Source organism: Eublepharis macularius, chromosome 5, assembly GCF_028583425.1.
Source record: "Eublepharis macularius isolate TG4126 chromosome 5, MPM_Emac_v1.0, whole genome shotgun sequence".
Taxonomy (NCBI): Eukaryota; Metazoa; Chordata; class Lepidosauria; order Squamata; family Eublepharidae; genus Eublepharis; species Eublepharis macularius.
In genome coordinates, this window is record NC_072794.1 from 114,915,262 (window position 1) to 114,933,719 (window position 18,458).

Here is an 18,458-nt window from a genome sequence, read left to right on the forward strand (position 1 = left end):
TCATTAGAGAGTCTTTGTAGTCCGTACAGTTCATTCCATTCATTTAAAGTGCAAAGTGTCTATTTTAATAAAAAGCCGGAGGTGGAGAGTCGTGGAGAGGTGTAGTATCATTCACAGTCCAATAGTTTAAATTAATTCAAAAAACGCCGACGGGGATGTGCAGGCAAATGTCATTAACCCGTTTCGTGAGTGGGAAACTCACTTCATCTTGGGCATGATAAAATTCGGACTAGACACAAGTGTGTTACAAACTCCGGATGCGCTCTCCTACGGCTTATGAAGAAGCCGAAGTGAGTTTCCCACTCACGAAACGGGTTAATGACATTTGCCTGCACATCCCCGTCGGCGTTTTTTGAATTAATTTAAACTATTGGACTGTGAATGATACAACACCTCTCCATGACTCTCCACCTCCGGCTTTTTATTAAAATAGACACTTTGCTCTTTAAATGAATGGAATGAACTGTACGGACTACAAAGACTCTCTAATGATATGTGTACTGGATATGATTATACTGTGTATTTTTGTATTGTGAATTTATTAATTATATAATTGGACACTTTGCACTATCACACTTTTGCACTTTCATATGGTATACAGAATATACAATATTTGTATAAGTGGTACTTGTTTTTCCTCTGCATCTGTTGTTCCAGGGTTGCCCGTAGTTTTTCTCAACCTCCAGGTGATGGCTGGAGATCTCCTGGAATTACAGTTGATCTCCAGGCCCAGAGATCACTTCCCCTGGATAAATTGGCTGCTTTAGAGGGTGGGCTCTAAAGCATTATACTCTGTTAAGGTCCCTCCCCTCTCCAAACTCTGCCCTCTCCAGCTTCCACTCCCAAATCTCCAGGAATGTACCAACCTGGAGCGGGCAACCCTTCATCAGGTGTGTCACTAAGGAAGAATTAACCATTTCTAAGCAACGGTTTATATGGTTCTTATGCTATTTTAGGTTTTGGCTAATAGATTAGGTTGTTTCATTGAGCCATTTCATTTTCTTGTGAACTGCCTCAGGTACAAAAATGTCTAGCGTGTCTAACTTATTCTACTATATAACAGGCAAGCCGTATTGGCAATGACTCACTTTTTACCCTCGTGCAGGCACATTGCCAATGACTCTGGCCTTGAGGCCACTGCAAAGTGCCTACTTGCTGCCGGGAGGGGGACCGCTGACTTTATGGGCTAAGCACTCCTCCCTGCACCTCCCGCTCTGGCCTTCAGACCGCTGCAAAGTGCCCGCTTGCCGCTGGTAGGGGGGCTGCTGAATCAGTTTTCTAGAGCCTGTTGTATTTTTTCACACAATGGGTGTTGTGTCTAGTCACAGATAAAGCCCCCTTTTGCAGGGGATGATAGACTTCTCATTGCACCTTCATGGGGTCCATGCAACTTAGGCAGTACAGACATGGAGAACAGCCATCTCACTCACTCACCTTACTCACTCAGCTTACTCCATTCATTCACTCACTCATCTCATAAAAGTCACTTACCCAGAACCATGGTCATGAACTTCTCCTCCACCCCAACTTCCAACAAGAGTGGTGGCACATAGGTGACACCTGCAGCTAGACAGACTTCCAGGCCAAAAGTCAGTGAGTTGACCAACAGTAGCTGGGCTTTACGATTCTGAAACAGCTTGCTGACCCACGCTTTCTGAGCCATGCCGCCCTTGCACCTCAGCATCAGAGAATTGTGCCAGGCCAATAACATGTTCTTCAAGATGATCCAAAGTGAAATATCATAGTCCTGTGTCTTCTTCTGAGGGGCAATGGCAAGCGCTTGGTGGCCATTTTTAAAGCCAGTAGTGAACTTGTGCTGTTAGCCACAGCTTAGAAGCACCACTGCTGTTACACTGATCCAACCGATATAGCAAGAAGAATGTTCCAGACCTTTTCTTGTGTTTCACATTCTACATAAGGAAAAGAAAATTAAACACAACACATATGGGCACATCAATTTTTCTCAAGTCTACACGTTTAGACTGTTATAAAAGTAGAAAGCCAACTCAGTACAAATCTTTCTCATCCATAGAAAGCCAACTCAGTACAAATCTTTCTCATCCATAGTTCACTCAAGAACAATTTTACTGAATCTGATTAAATAGTTCCTCTTGCCCAGGCCTAACTTTCTCCTGTAGTATCTCTTGCTGCCCACATCTATGCAGGCATTGAAATGGCTTTTAAACAAGTTCAGCTGTCCTGGTTTCTCCCAAAGACCCCTGGAGCTAGAGATCACAAGAATGTTCTGTTAGAGATCTCTGGTTCTAGTAGCTTCACAGAACTAAAATTTTCAGAAGACCTTGTGACTGGGTGCTATGACAGCTAGGCTATCCCCATGTTACATTTGGATATTTCACTGTAGCAGTAATTTGCAACTGGATTTCCCTGCGTGGTGAACACAACCCAGACAGTGAAGGATTATGATAGCACAATGGTAGTGCAGTATCCAATAATGTATGGGTACAGCTATAAACTTGCTAGAAACTGGGGCCGTTTTCACACGTCTCGGCATAGCGCGACACTCACAGAATGAGGGCATCTTCATGTTGTGATTTCGGACATCATTGCACCACGAGTCCATTTTCGTGGCGCGATGATGTCAGAAATTGTGCCATGAAGGTGCTCTTGTTCCATGAGTTTAGTGCTATGCAGATTCATGTGAAAATGGCCTGGGTTAGATTAATTAAATTCCTGTCACCAAGTTAATCACTTCCTTGCTCTCAAATGTATCCTTCATGATTAAGATACTGCTCTGCCACAAGTATTAAAAAAGAAAATGAGCAAATAAGAACAACGTTTTTGAGCGCACACTTTAAGAAAAGTGGCCTAAATTTTTTTGAAGTTGAATACATTTAAAGAGTGAAGTTTTCAAACATACACTAAACTAAGCTGGTTTGGGCTTTTGACAGAGGGGCTCAGACACAATGCAGCTTGAGTTAGCCATAGGTTAAGAGACAACAACAGTATCCAGCAGGTGGCACAGTTGTCTCCAGGACCACGTCCTCCCTGTTACTATGGTGCTGAAAGTCTATTCCATCATAATTCATTACTTTAATAACCAGCTTATCTTTAAGCCACTGTGCTTTTCTTTGCTGCAGCTCTGATGGCATAACCTAAGGGCCCATAATTTGAAGAATGCAAGGCACTCTCTTAATAAGGGAACTAGCAAAATATCAATTTTCTGTTACCAACGTACTCAGACCTCTTTGAAAAACAGCATCTTTCCAGGCCAAAATCTACTTTGCAGTGCACTGCATCAAAAGCCACCTTCCTCTCTGAACTGGGACACTGTTGTCCTGCAGCTCTTTAACCATCAGACGAAGATGGCTGACGTTTAGAGTTGTTATTCTCCTGTTTCAAACTCCACTGTAGTTGGGACAAAAGGGCTTTGTAGCCATCTAGAAAGGGATACAATTCATATATCCTAGAGAATATGGAGGGCTAGATACTTGGTTTGGACAGGCAAACCAATTGTTATTTCTGTTACATAAATAGTTGCACTCCAACTACAACCATGTTGTCTAAATCCAGTATATTTATTTATTTATTATATTTTTAACCCGCCCTCTCCGCAAGCCGGCTCAGAGCAAGGTACAACATTGATTAAAATACAACAAAAAAATTAATCGCAGCATAAAAACAGCAATCAATTTACTGAGCCAAATAATGTATCCCATGAACAAAGGGTGCCTGCCAACGCTTAAGATTTGTTCTTCGGCTTCCTTACTGGGCTCTCTGGGCTGCATAAAGATGGACAGGAATCTTGAAACAAGCACCTTAAACATAGATAATTATAGCCAATGCCCACCCTGTTTATTTTACTAATTCACCCCTCACCTAAAGAAAACATATAGTGATTTTGGTTACCTAACTGAAATTTTCTGAACAATACACTCCCCTTCAAGGAACACAGTTGTACTAAGAGACCCACATGTGCCTAAATAGGTCTCACACAGGAGAACTTTCCAGGGGAGTGTAGCCGTGGATTTTCAAAATCCCCAAACCTACTTTTCCCCCAGATCAAAGCACTGTTATTTTTTTTTGCTAACAAACAAAAGGCACGTTTCTAAAAAGAGAAAGGGGGGAAAGTACAGACCTTTTTTGGAAACAACTAATTGAAGACATTCTGGAAAAAATTATTGCAGATTGCAAGTGTTAAATATTCACACCAGTACATTTTTCCCACAACAGTGCTGGCAGCTTCCATTGACAAGGAGTTATTCCTGCAGAAGGTTCTGATATATTACCGTATCAAGATTTTTTTCCCTACCTCAGCCAAGAAGGTGATGACAGAATCATCACTGTGTTTTCCAAGAACCCAATCCAAACTTTTGACTGATGTTCTGGTTGTCCAAATAATTCATCCAGCCCACACCTCTCTAACATCCTGAGAACATTCAGAGGAAAACCCAGAAGAGACCATTTCTCATGAACTCTGCCTAAAATCTCTGTGGCCTCTTGTGCCTTCTCGAGGTGCAGCGGCTTCTCCCCAGTGAAGCAAATACAGACATTAAGGCCTCTTTCTTTGCTCAGAGTTGAGAAGTTCATGGGGCCTTCATCATCATTCTACACTTAACTGATAGAGACAGACATTTTCATGCCTCATGCCTTTTCCTCCCCCAACAACTCATTTGCCCATCACCCATCTTCATAGCTTTAGCCAGTCTACCAAGCAGCAAGATTATTTTACTTCTGCATATTTAGTAAAAGCCACAAAGAAAGGCAGGTAGAAAGTTAATTCACGCCACTTCGGTGACGGGCCAAATTGACAATGCTTCATCTTTCACAAGTAGACTGCCATCTGGTCAATTATCTTCCGTGGGCTCTATGATTTTAACTGACTAAATACTGGAAGAAGGGGGAGAGGCTGGCCTGTGCAAGGACTGAGACAGTACCACACAAAACAGACGAGAACAAGTTTTCCAGCTTTACAGTCAAGAGTATTTTATAGTCTAAGATGCACTTCTCACATCTGTTTTCTGGTGGTGACAGTGGCAAAGAAATGTTACTTCTCTGCTACTACTGCATCAGCTAGTTTTTAGCATCCCAACTGTTCAAGGTAGGATCAGGATCTGCTGACTTGTACACATGCTTTCTCTATTGCGGCCCCTGCCTTACGGAGAGGCCTGCCTGATGAGTTCAGGAACACTCCCACTCTCCTGGCTTTCTGAGAACAATGCAAAACTGAATTATTCCAGAAGACTCTTTTACCCAAGTCACAGGAATTGTACCGTACAGAATGGTTTAGAAAGCTACTTGGGTAAAAGTTTAGGGACTGTAGTCTATACTACTGCGTACAGCTCATGCTGCCTGTTGCTGTAAGTAGCCTCTTCCTATGTAATTTTTGCACTGTGTAACATGGTGTTAATATTTATGCTTTGCTTCAGTTCTGTTTTCAGATTTCTGGTTGGTCCCAAATTTCTACAACACAAATTCTACTGCATTGTTTATTGATGTCCCATCTTGTTGATTGTATTGACTTACTCTGTGTAATCCATCTTGAGGCCCAGTGAGAAAGGCAGACTTCAAATAACATAAATAAAATAAATGTTAATCTGCACAGCAAACACAGACACACAAGTTTTGTGCCATCTTAAATACTGAGTACTACATTGAAGCATAAGTGGGTATATACAAAACAAAACCAAAATATACACAGTAGAGGGGGGAAATTACAAAAAGGGAGGTTGAACAACACACAAGATAAGCACAGTGGCCATTTACAACAACCGTAATTATTAGTGATGAACACAATGCTATCACAGTGTTTCATGTGAATCAATAATACACGATTCACCCAAGGACCAAAAACATAATGTGGAGGAAGATAATTTGGTGTAGCACCAGTTCTGTTCATTTCTCTTATCCATTTCTGTAGAACCCCAGAGGAAGCCAGATGAGCAGTCCGGATTTAGAATTGCCATTTCCCTGTGTGGAAGTGGGGGAGGCAATCTTCTGTACATATTAATTCCATTAGAATGTATGCAGTATTTAAAAATTGCAGCTTGACTGCTGGAAGATGAGCTAACTGAGAATCAGCCATGAGGCTGGTAGAAGAACTAGACAGGCAGTTTTAAAACTCATCAATGTGAAACTCTCTTTGGGATATATACTTTCCCTGAAGCTATGAAACTCAAAGAGCACTTTAACCCTTCCAGAAGTACCATGCTAGATGAAAGACACTTTTTAGATTTTGAAAAGTACAGATTACTTTGGAAAGAACCTAGTTCAGTGGTATCACACTATTATTACTTTAGGAGATTCACATTACGTTAGAGACAACTTGCCATAGTGTGTGCAGCAGTACTAGTCACAGGGCACGTTGAAACTGGGGATCCCAGTATGCTTTTACCACAAATCCAATTCGCATGCTGTAGGTGAGTTTTCTTGACACTCTGAAAACAGAGATCTGTTTGCAAAAAGGAACCCAGATCCATACAAATTTTCTTCCCTATTGCAATTTACAAAACCTATTCCCAAGTGGATTTCTAGCTGCACTATTTCCATCAACAATGAGTCATAGAACAACCACCGTTTTCAACTGAAATGACATTTCTCTCAAAATATTTGCAATCTTCCTCAAGAAGGAACATTTGTCATCCTGACAGCAGCAGAATTCTTCTGTGATTGAAACAGAAGGAAGCACACAGCTTAGCAGGACGGCAAGATAATGCTGCTCCAGCCTTCCCAAAAACTTTATAAAAGTTTATCACTCATACCCAGTACCAGGAACCAGCTCACCTTATTCTTTGCAGTGATCAATCAGAAGCTAGCAGGTGAACTCCAGGCGCGCTGGATTCATCCCCTGGACAAAGCTTCGTTAACAAAGTGAGCCTGACCTAGACACAGGGAGTGCACCACTCATTGTAAGAGGGAGCGTATTAGTTTGCAAGGAGGAGAAGGCGGGGCCCAAGTCAGCCTACATGCATCACACCTATCCTATTAGGTTTGGGAGCCCTCCCTACTGTTCTTTTTTTTTTTAACAATGCCAGTAGCAAAAAACTAGTCACTCCAAAACTCTGGTATGTTTTATAGAGACAGTTCAATGAAGTACCAGGGCTTTCATTGCAATGTGCCATATGCTCCTTTTTCTGAAATATCAGCGCTCCACAGAACAGAATGGATGGCTCCCGTTAGAAGACCCTCTCAGCCTGTGGTGGCAGCATGGCAAATACAACAGGTATAGCTCCTCAAGTCAAGGAAAAGTTCTCATGCTGAATTCAGCTGTCACAGTTGTTAAGGGCACAGGAGCCCTCCCAGGAACAAAGACACACAATAGTCTGAGAGCCAGTGTGGTGTAGCAGTTAGAGTGTCAGAGTTGTCTCTGGGAGACCCAGGTTCAAATCCCCACCCTGTGATGGAAAATTCCTGAGTGATCTTGGGCCAGTCACACACTGTCAGCTGAGAGGATAAAATGGAGAAGAGGCGAATGTTCTAAGCCTTTTTGGATCCCCCATAAATAAATAACTAGGCAACCCTACCATGAAAACATACGCACAAGTTAGTATTCATCAAAATAGTTTTGTTTCCAGAACAGAAGAATTTATACTAAAGTGGTCCTCTTGGAAGGACTACAAGACCAGTCACAGAGAAATCACACAGAATGAAAGAGGTTGGGGAGAAGCTCTTGCATACTCCACAAATGGCTTGTCCAGTGCTATGTCAGTATATGGGGCTTGCCAATTCAGGACAGGAGATGTTTTGGCCTACACAAGGCCAAGAAGGGCTTTGATTCTCCCACCAAATGGAAGATACTGAGATGACATGCCACAATAGGGAATTTTATTCCTGGGCAAATATGAACATAGGGTCCTTTCTGACATGTTCTTCCTGCAGCAGTTTCAGATGATCTGGGTGTAAACACAAGAGGGCAAGACAGTAGCCAACTCTACATGTTATATACATGCAGACTGGAAACCCACCAACTGCACATATGTACATGGATGATCCATGCATTGCCCAATTCACATGAGATAGCAACTGCGTGTACTGGGTGCATGGCAAGAACAGCATGCTCCCAATACAGTATGCTCCCAAACTGGACTCCCAGTTTGCATGGACATAATGCCTGAAGACAGCTGTTACCAGGACACTGCCTGCATTCAAAAGAGTGAGCTGCAGGCTGTTGCAAGTTACTTCTCAATCATCTGGAGGAAGTATTGATCAAGGCAGAAAGGAGAAAAACTCATTGATCTTTAAAACAATAAAGTGTTCTCTATTTTGTGGGTGCCAGTTTGACTACACACAGTAATCTCTGTTGAGACCAGGCTTATATTATAAACTACAACAAGTTTGTTGGCAGAATGAATCCACCTGGCACATAGAGGAAGAGGCCCAGCCCAGTTAGGGGTACTTGTAACCCAGCACACTGAAAATAATACAACAGTCATGACACTCCAAGAAGTCAGCCCTGGTTCACACTTTGTGCACACACATATCACTTCAAGATTTTAAAAGTCTGAAGGAAATGCCAAATTCTACAGTCAAAATTAAGCTGAATGCTTATATATATATTCTTTGCTCAACTGCAGAATGTGCAAAGTGATACCAGGAATGTTGTGGCAGCATGAGAAGAAATATAGTAGAAATGTCCCCTTTTCATGGTTTCTAGATATAGTACAGGTGCCTGTAATGAATTTCAAGTGTTCAAAGCACCACACTTTGGGTGGGATACTGTCTAAATTCCATGCATGGAAGAGCAACTTCCTACCTCCCCACTCCCATTGCAGACTGAAACACTCTTTCTAGGGGACAGGGACCCCTGGGAGCAGCATGAGGGGAAAGCTGAAGGGCTGCCACCGTGGAGGGGGGGATAAAACCAAAATCACATTCCCCTGAGCATGGGATCTTTTTCATGGGAGCCAGCCCATAATTATGATCACTATTTGGACATCTGTCTCCCATGCTTCCTCTGTGGGTCTTGGGTGGCATACATGGCAGTTATCACATTTTTTTTAACTATATGTGAGGAAGATTGGTGGTAGTGGAAAGTGCTGAAAAATAATAGCTGACTTATAGTGACCCCTCCTGGGGTTTTCAAGGCAAGAGACTGACAGAGGTGGTTTGCCACTGCCTGCCTCTGCAACTCTGGTCTTCATTGGAGGTCTCCCATCCAATTACAAACCAAGGCTGACCCTGCTTAGCTTCCAAGATCTGATGAGATTCAGCTTGCCTGGGCTATCCAGGTCAGGATATAGGACAGATTAGGCTGAGAATAGGTAACTGACTCAAGACTAGAGATGGGCATGAACAGCATTACGAACGCAAAAAAGCCCACAAACAGCCTGTTCAGCTGTTCGCAAACAAGCTGTTTGTGAGGCCCCATTCTAAACGAACAGGTGGTTGCTGCAAGCCTCCTTCGTTGCTGTTCATCAAGCCAGAGAGTCTGGCATCTGCAATCAATTCCCATGGCAACTCAGGCAGGGATTGTCTGAACTCTGTCTGAACTCCTGCTGTTGCCCTGGAAACCCCAATCTAATCCCAATTTAGCTTGATAGGCAGGTCTTCCTTCCAAGTGTGGACTGGAGCTCCAAATTTGTTACAAGAGGAAAAGACCAGGGGAGAGGGGGGCTCCCAGCTTTGGCTTTCAGGGAGAGACAGCTGCTGTTAGAGAGACAGAGTGAGTGCATTGGAGCTTGAATTTTCTTTGTGTGTGGTGGGATAGGGATCTACCCCTTCAGGTCCCAGGGCTGCTGCCAGGCTCTGGGGCCAAGCTATTATTTATTATTGGTACCTTTCCTGCTACCTGCTCAGGTAGGTTTCTGGGAGTGGTGCAGTAGGGATCTTGACTTGGATGATGGCTGGAGGAGAGCCTGCTGGCCCCACGCGACAGGATCATGTTTGTCAGTGGATGGCAACGAACAACGAACACCCTGTTCATTTGTTTTTCTGTTCATGCCCATGTCTACTCAAGATTATCCCTCCGACAAGTCATTTATGAAATTCTATGGTGTGCTGGTAGCCACTTGACAAATGGTGGTTCAGAAAATTTTACCAGTTTTGAACTTTAGAAAAGCAAGAGGGGGCAAAAGTAGACTGAACCAGCTGAGATTGCAGACGGTGAATTCTTACTCTGAGGCTTCCTTTATATTAAAAAACAAAATCCATGCAAAGTAGAAAACCAGCACTACAGGGAGAAATATTCTATCCATTCTCTTTTCTTGCAGTATTGTTTTTCTAGCTGCAAGGAGCTTTTAACACAGGAGAGCATTCCAAAATGTGGACCTCCATAATTGTCCAGTTGTAATCTGAAACGATACAGTCCATGATACCACTCAATTTTCTTGCATGTGTGAGCCAGGCTCTGTACAGGGCCAATGCGCACTTAATGTTGAGAACAATCCCTACCCCCACCTCCCAGCAGTACCCATCCTCTCCAAAGATTTTTATGAAAAAACATTGATCTGTTGTATTGATTCAATTTTAAATATAATTGAAAGCTCAACAGAAAGAGTGGCTAAATTGTAAGTCATCTGTTCTTTGCACTCTTCCTGATGAAGTATGCATTTAAAGGTATGAAATACACAGTTGCCTACCATGAATGTAATATCATAACTATAGCCTGACATTATCTGGCACAGGGTCAAGAGCCAGTTCTGTTATAATCCACCACCACCGCTACCAATGGGGAACAGACTGAAAATTAGCATTCAGCCCTACCAACCAAACCAAGAAGAGCAGCTTTTCTAAGAAACAACAGAACAACATAAAACTTCCTTACCTAGAAACCAGGTAAGTGGGCAGGGCTTCAACATGATTTAAAGGGAAAGAATCAAACAAAGAGAAAGTTTAAAGCAGTTTTGATGAGGGCTGACCCCAAATAAGCCTGGATGTTTAACATTCCTGCAGCTTCAGTACAACTCTCCTCCTCCTATTCCACTCTGCCTGCCCAGGAACTAAAAAGAACAATCACTCGGGATCTTGTGAACTTGAACAAGGTAACTAAATTCAAACAGAACAGAAGATGCAAAAATGCCAAACTAGGAAAAGGGGCATTTAAAATTAAACACTTTCCTCAAATAATTTTCTACTTCAGCCTTCACTAATTAAAAAGATTTTTTTTAAAATCCTTGGGAAGGCAAACTGCTGAAAAACCAGAAAGAGTTCCAACAGAGTTCCCTCCCGTCTACTAACATGTATTCTAATCTTATCTGTGCTACTGTACAGCCATACAATAACATCCATCATGAGTTCCAATTCCCAGCAAATGCTAACACACTCAAGGCTTTTCTGAATAGAGAGATGTCATTGGGTAGTGTCTCCTGCATGCAAACAACAATTCAGGCACTGCAACTGTTCCATGTGGGCAGAGCAGCTGGAGAACTCGTTCCTGTGGCCTGCTGTTTCCTCTATTGCATGGTATCCGATTATTTTTTTCTTCCATTCACGTATTCATTAGCCAATCACATACCCCTGAGTACTCTGAAGATGTGCAAACTGCAACTGAAGAGTCTAGGTCAGTTCAGGAGTTGGACCAACAAACCACTGTTGCCCATGTCTGCCAAGGTACAATACAGTTACTCTGGCAAGGGGCAGAATCAAGAGACAATATCTACATTATATGGGAATATAAATCCAGGCTAGCCCAATCTCATCAAATCTTGGAAGCTATGCAGGGTCGGCCATGGTTAATACTTGGATGTAGAGGTGGGCACGGACCAAGAAAATGCCACAGACCGCCAGCCCATGGTCCATCAATTTTCATGGGTCACGAAGCACAAACTTTTCACGGACTGGCCCATTCACAGACCAGTTCATCGGTCCGTGGTCAGTCACTTTAGCTTCAGCAGGCTCTCCTCCAGCCACCCTCCAAGTTTGGCCAAGATTGCATTTCAGAGGTCTGAGTTAAAGACCTCCAAAGCGGCCACCCCCAGAAAACTTCCAGTAGATACTAGGAGTAGGGGTGTGCAAGCCAAAAATTTTCGGCTATAGCCGAAAGTAGAAAGCCGAAAGAAAATTCTCTATCGTTAAAGCTGAAAGCCGAAACAAGAATCTCTTTCGGGATTCGGGATTCGGGATTCTTTCGGCATTATTTCGGCATTCTTTCGGCTTTTTTCTATGGGAAAATGCCTCCGTCTTCCAGGACGCCTGGAGGAGGCATTTTCCCACCGAATAAGCCCAAAATTGGTGGGGACCTTCCTCTAACCCTTCTCTAACAACCACCCAAGTTTCAGACAGATTGGACTTTGGGGGGCCATGTTATGGCCCCCCAAAGCAGGTCCCCCCATCCTCCCATAAAGGAGCATCTTCTTCATTATTTCCTATGGGGAAAAAATGAAGAAGCAGGCTTCCTTTGCCAGGGGTGGCATTTTGCATGCAAAATGCCCCCTTACCCTCAGGGGCCCTTCTCCCACCCCTCCTCCCACCCCCCACCAAGGCTCAGCCTGCTCCCACTTGGGGGGGCCATTTCATGGCCTCCCCAAGTAGGTGCTCTAATCTCTACCACTGACAGCTGGGGGAGGCTTGTGTTGCCAGGGGTGGCATTTTGCATGCAAAATGCCCCCCAACCCTCTGGGGCCCTTCTCCCACCCCTCCTCCCACCCCCCACCAAGGCTCAGCCTGCTCCCACTTGGGGGGGCCATTTCATGGCCTCCCCAAGTAGGTGCTCTAATCTCTACCACTGACAGCTGGGGGAGGCTTGTGTTGCCAGGGGTGGCATTTTGCATGCAAAATGCCCCCCAGCCCTCTGGGGCCCTTCTCCCACCCTTCCTCCCACCCCACACCAAGGCTCAGACTGCTCCCACTTGGGGGGGCCATTTCATGGCCTCCCCAAGTAGGTCCTCTCAGCCCCTAAAGTCCACCCCTTACAGCCCCACACAAACCCAATTCCCCCCCAGCTGCCGCACACAGACCCAAATCCCCACATTAGCCCCTCACAGACCCAAATCCACCCCCACCTACCCCACACCCATAACCCCAGGAACAGGCTGGCAAAGGCCAGCCCTCTCCCTTTGTTCCCTATGCTGGGAACTTCTAAACTCTCTTTCCCTGGGCAATTCTGCACAGCCCAGGGGTGCCACAATGGTGGGCACACTTCTGAGTGCCAGCTGGTCCCTGTGAAAGAACACCTGAACCACAGACACCCTCCCTCAAATTCCCCCACCACCTACAGAGATAGCTGGCCAGCCAGCCCCATTGTTCCCTATGATGGGAACCAACTGCACAACAAAGAATAAAACAAGAACAACACAAAATAAAGTTTTTAAAAAATTATTTTCTCCCTTCCAAAGTACAAGTAGGCAAAGCATTATGACACATTACACCAGCAGTCCCCCACACAGAAAAATAACACAACTCACTTAACATCAGAGAATCACAAAGCACGATTCCTGTCAAAAACACTTTATTTCTTGAACAGCTTTAGGTTACACAGCAGGGGGGAACACCAAAGGGCTTGGCAGCAGTATCTTACACAAAAATAACACAACTCACTTAACATCAGAGAATCACAAAAGCACAATTCCTGTCAAAAACACTTTATTTCTTGAACAGCTTTAGGCTACACAGCAGGGGGGGGGACACCAAAGGGCATGGAAGCAGTATCTTACACAAAAATAACACAACTCACTTCACATTAAAGAATCACCCCAAAAAATTGCTGTCAAAAGCACTTTATTTCTGTAACTGCTTTAGGTTACACAGTAGGAAGGCACCACAGAGCAGGAAAGCAGTGTACTACACAAAAATAACACAACTCACTTCACATCAGAGAATCACACAAACACAATTGCTGTCAAAAACGGTGAAGTGGGTTGTATTATTTTTTGTAGTACATTGCTATCATGCCCTTTTGTGCCCTCCTACTGTGTAACCTAAAGCTGTTCAAGAAATAAAGTGTTTTTGCCAGGAATTGTGTTTTTGTGATTCTCTGATGTTAAGTGAGTTGTGTTATTTTTGAGTAAGATACTGCTTCCATGCCCTTTGGTGTTCCCCCCCTGCTGTGTAGCCTAAAGCTGTTCAAGAAATAAAGTGTTTTTGCCAGGAATTGTGTTTTTGTGATTCTCTGATGTTAAGTGAGTTGTGTTATTTTTGTGTAAGATACTGCTGCCATGCCCTTTGGTGTTCCCCCCCTGCTGTGTAGCCTAAAGCTGTTCAAGAAATAAAGTGTTTTTGACAGGAATCGTGCTTTGTGATTCTCTGATGTTAAGTGAGTTGTGTTATTTTTCTGTGTGGGGGACTGCTGGTGTTATGTGTCATAATGCTTTGCCTACTTGTACTTTGGAAGGGAGAAAATAATTTTTAAAAAACTTTATTTTGTGTTGTTCTTGTTTTATTCTTTGTTGTGCAGTTGGTTCCCATCATAGGGAACAATGGGGCTGGCTGGCCAGCCATCTCTGTAGGTGGTGGGGGAATTTGAGGGAGGGTGTCTGTGGTTCAGGTGCTCTTTCACAGGGACCAGCTGGCACTCAGAAGTGTGCCCACCATTGTGGCACCCCTGGGCTGTGCAGAATTGCCCAGGGAAAGAGAGTTTAGAAGTTCCCAGCATAGGGAACAAAGGGAGAGGGCTGGCCTTTGCCAGCCTGTTCCTGGGGTTATGGGTGTGGGGCAGGTGGGGGTGGATTTGGGTCTGTGAGGGGCTAATGTGGGGATTTGGGTCTGTGTGTGGCAGCTGGGGGGAATTGGGTTTGTGTGGAGCTGTAAGGGGTGGACTTTAGGGGCTGAGAGGACCTACTTGGGGAGGCCATGAAATGGCCCCCCCAAGTGGGAGCAGTCTGAGCCTTGGTGTGGGGTGGGAGGAAGGGTGGGAGAAGGGCCCCAGAGGGCTGGGGGGCATTTTGCATGCAAAATGCCACCCCTGGCAACACAAGCCTCCCCCAGCTGTCAGTGGTAGAGATTAGAGCACCTACTTGGGGAGGCCATGAAATGGCCCCCCCAAGTGGGAGCAGGCTGAGCCTTGGTGGGGGGTGGGAGGAGGGGTGGGAGAAGGGCCCCAGAGGGTTGGGGGGCATTTTGCATGCAAAATGCCACCCCTGGCAACACAAGCCTCCCCCAGCTGTCAGTGGTAGAGATTAGAGCACCTACTTGGGGAGGCCATGAAATGCCCCCCCCAAGTGGGAGCAGGCTGAGCCTTGGTGGGGGGTGGGAGGAGGGGTGGGAGAAGGGCCCCTGAGGGTAAGGGGGCATTTTGCATGCAAAATGCCACCCCTGGCAAAGGAAGCCTGCTTCTTCATTTTTTCCCCATAGGAAATAATGAAGAAGATGCTCCTTTATGGGAGGATGGGGGGACCTGCTTTGGGGGGCCATAACATGGCCCCCCAAAGTCCAATCTGTCTGAAACTTGGGTGGTTGTTAGAGAAGGGTTAGAGGAAGGTCCCCACCAATTTTGGGCTTATTCGGTGGGAAGATGCCTCCCCCAGACGTCCGGGAAGACGGAGGCATTTTCCCATTGAAAAGCCGAATGAAAGACGAAAGAATCCCGAAACGTTTCGGCTTTTTTCTTTCGGCTACCCGAAACGTTTCGGGATTCCCCGAAACGTTTCGGCATTCCCTGAAAGAAGCCGAAACACTTTTGTTTCGGCATTCTTTCGGCATTCTGAATGCCGAAACGCACATCCCTAACTAGGAGTCAGAAATGCCAATTGACTTGCATTGGCTTGCAGCACCAAAAAGTTGCAATGAGGCAAAATCAAACAAAAGGGTGGGGGAAGAGCCCCCTCACTCACCACACAGACACCTTCCCAGCCGTTGCCTAGGGAATTAATTCTTGCTCCTTGCTTACATAGGGCAGAATGGGAGCTGTCTGGATGGCAGGCAGAGCTGCCTATCAAGGTTTTGAGGGCTAAGACTGGTGTTCCTATGGCTGCAGAACGTCCCTCTGTTGCCTAGGGAATTAATTCTTCTTCCTTGCTCGCATAGAGCAGAATGGGAGTTCTCTGGCAGACCATCCTATCAAGTTTTTAAGGGCTGCAGAAGGTCTGCGGACGTCCCTTCCACTGCCTAGGGAATTGATAGATCGGAGCTAGAATATCTGGACTCATGGACCACGGACTGATGGACCAGCCCAAACGGACCAAAGTTCATGAAAAAGGTGAGTCCCATGAACCGTGTGTTCGCGAACCATGAACCAGGCTGGACCATGTCAAATTTAGGTCTGTTTTCTGGACCGTGCCCATCTCTACTTGGACAGGAGACCACCAAGGAAGTCCAGGTTCACTATGCAAAGACAGGCAATGGCAAACCACTTCTGTCAGTCTCTTGCCTTGAAAACCCCAGCAGGGGTCACCATGAATTGGCTGTGATTTGACAGCACTACACACATACACAGCAAATTGAGAACTGATGTGACATAGAAGACAGAGACATAGAAGACAGAGAGTCATACTAGGATTAGGGCAAACCACATTCACAGATTCAAACTCCCTATTTTGAAGCTCCCCAAGTGCCCAGGGGCCACTTGTTCCTTCAGTCTCTTGCTGCTCCAGCAATGTAAAACTTCTGCCTTAAAGTTTCAGATTTTGAAGACTTCACCTCACACCACCAACCACCATCATACTATAGTAATGAAAGTGGATCAGATGCCTTGCAGGAGAAACTGTTCCGGTGATTTGCTTCTATTTTAAAGAGAACTATTATTGCAATAGCTATAATTGACATTGTACCAATTTACAGTACTTCATACACGCATCTGTTATCAATAGCAGCATACAAGTGCATGTTTCCCTTAATGGTCAATGCTTAGGTGAAGGAATTAAAATATTCCTGTTTATGTCCTAAAGGCAGAACATCAGTGAAAAATTTTTAAATTGACATACTACCACATAGCACAAACAATCCTATCAGGGCAGCAGCACTAAATGCAGTTTTTAAACATATTTTGCAGTTATTTCCAGGTAAATAATCAGAGAAAAACACAAGTTTAATTTCAAATTTTATGCAACATAGTAGATGGAATTGTATGACTTGGCACCTTTTCAGTTTTTATTGAAAATAATTAGTGGCTATTAAAAATTAGATACCAAATCTGGATCTCTTCTCCCCATGTAAAAAGAAAGGGCATGAAGCCACTGAGTGTGGATGACAGGTAGTGTGGAATCAAAGAGATGGCTTGAAATGGAGGGGCAAAGAAGATTAGACAGGGGGAAAGTTCCCAACACAGAATATTTCTTCCTCCTCTGTCTCTATCCCACCCCATGGTCCCTCACCCCAGAGCTTTGTATGGATCAGAACTGCAGTAGCTTGTCAATTACTCCCCCCCTCACGCACACACAAACCCAAGCTCCACTCTCTCCAACTGTCTATAGCAGGGGTGGGGAACGTCCAGCCCGTGGGCTGTATATAGCCTGCGAAGTCCTTTGGACTGGCCCGCAGAGAGCGGCGGAGCTGTGGGCGAATCCCCCCCGATCCCACCCTTCCCTCCTGCTCCCACTTACCCATTTGACAGGGGGCGCACTCTCTGGGGGCCCCCTCACCGAGGGGCACACTCCCACACCGCAAGAGCAGGCGGCGGTGAAAGCAGGCCGCTTTTGCTGCTGCCACCGCCTGCTGTTGCCAGTGCCGCCCGCTGCCGCCAAGAACAACCCTCAGCACTGGTGAAAGTGGCCTGTGTTGCCAAGGCGAGAGCAAGCAGCAGCAGCGGTGGCAACAGCAGAGGGCACTGGCAACAGAGCTGCTGTTGCTACCGCTGCCGCCACAAGAGGGCCACAGCAGTGGTGGCAGGGAGAAAGAGGACACAAGCGCCCTTTCTCCCACATGTGTGACGCCGCTCCCAGAAGTGACATCATCATGCACGCTGCGTGATGATTTCATTTCCGGGAGCGACATCACGCGCATAGGAGAAAGGGCCCTCCCCATGCCGGACAACATAAAGTTGCCCCTTGGCAGGAAAAAGGTTCCCCACCCCTGGTCTATAGCATCCACTAAAAATTAAAATTATTATCCGCTAAAAATTATTCATAGAGGAACTTACAATACTGCAACGGGTGACAGGAACATCCTTGGGAGAATTCTCACATACATACAGAGGAATACTTCTGCTACGATGGTACCTACATGGAATACTGTTAAAACCTATGACACCCAGCTCTATCTGTTGATGGAAAGCCAGTCTGATCTCGCTCCGGATTCCTTGGTCAAGGGTCTTGAGGCTGTGATGACACAGTTTTATCAGAGTTGCCTGAAATTGAATTCCCTGAAGACGTAGGTTCTGTGTCTGGGTCGTGGGGCAATCGAGCTGGGGACCCAGCTCCCATCCTTCGACGGGGTACAACTGAAACCTTCATCGACGGTGAGGAGCCTGGACGTGACCTTGGATGCCACACTTTCAATGAAGGCCCAGGTTGCAACCGTTGCCAAGTCTGCCTTTTTTCATCTTCATCAGGCCAGATAACTGGCGTCCTATCTTTCTCCCCAGGAGCTGGCTACAGTAATCCATGCAACAGTCACCTCCATGCTAGACTACTGCAACTCACTCTACGCTGGGTTGCCCTTGGGCCTGACACAGAAGTTACAGGTGGTCCAGA

At 45.3% G+C, this 18,458-nt stretch overlaps 1 protein-coding gene across 1 annotated transcript in view; it reads right to left on the reverse strand.

Annotated features, from left to right (window-relative positions):
* The window catches only part of SLC45A3 (solute carrier family 45 member 3), a 50,755-nt gene that overhangs the window by 13,184 nt on the left and 19,113 nt on the right, over positions 1–18,458 (reverse strand). Inside the window, exon 2 of the mRNA XM_054980960.1 lies at positions 1,492–1,910. Within this exon, the coding sequence (XP_054836935.1) occupies positions 1,492–1,711 (220 nt within the window). The 5' untranslated portion in view covers positions 1,712–1,910. The remainder of the gene's footprint in view (positions 1–1,491; positions 1,911–18,458) is intronic.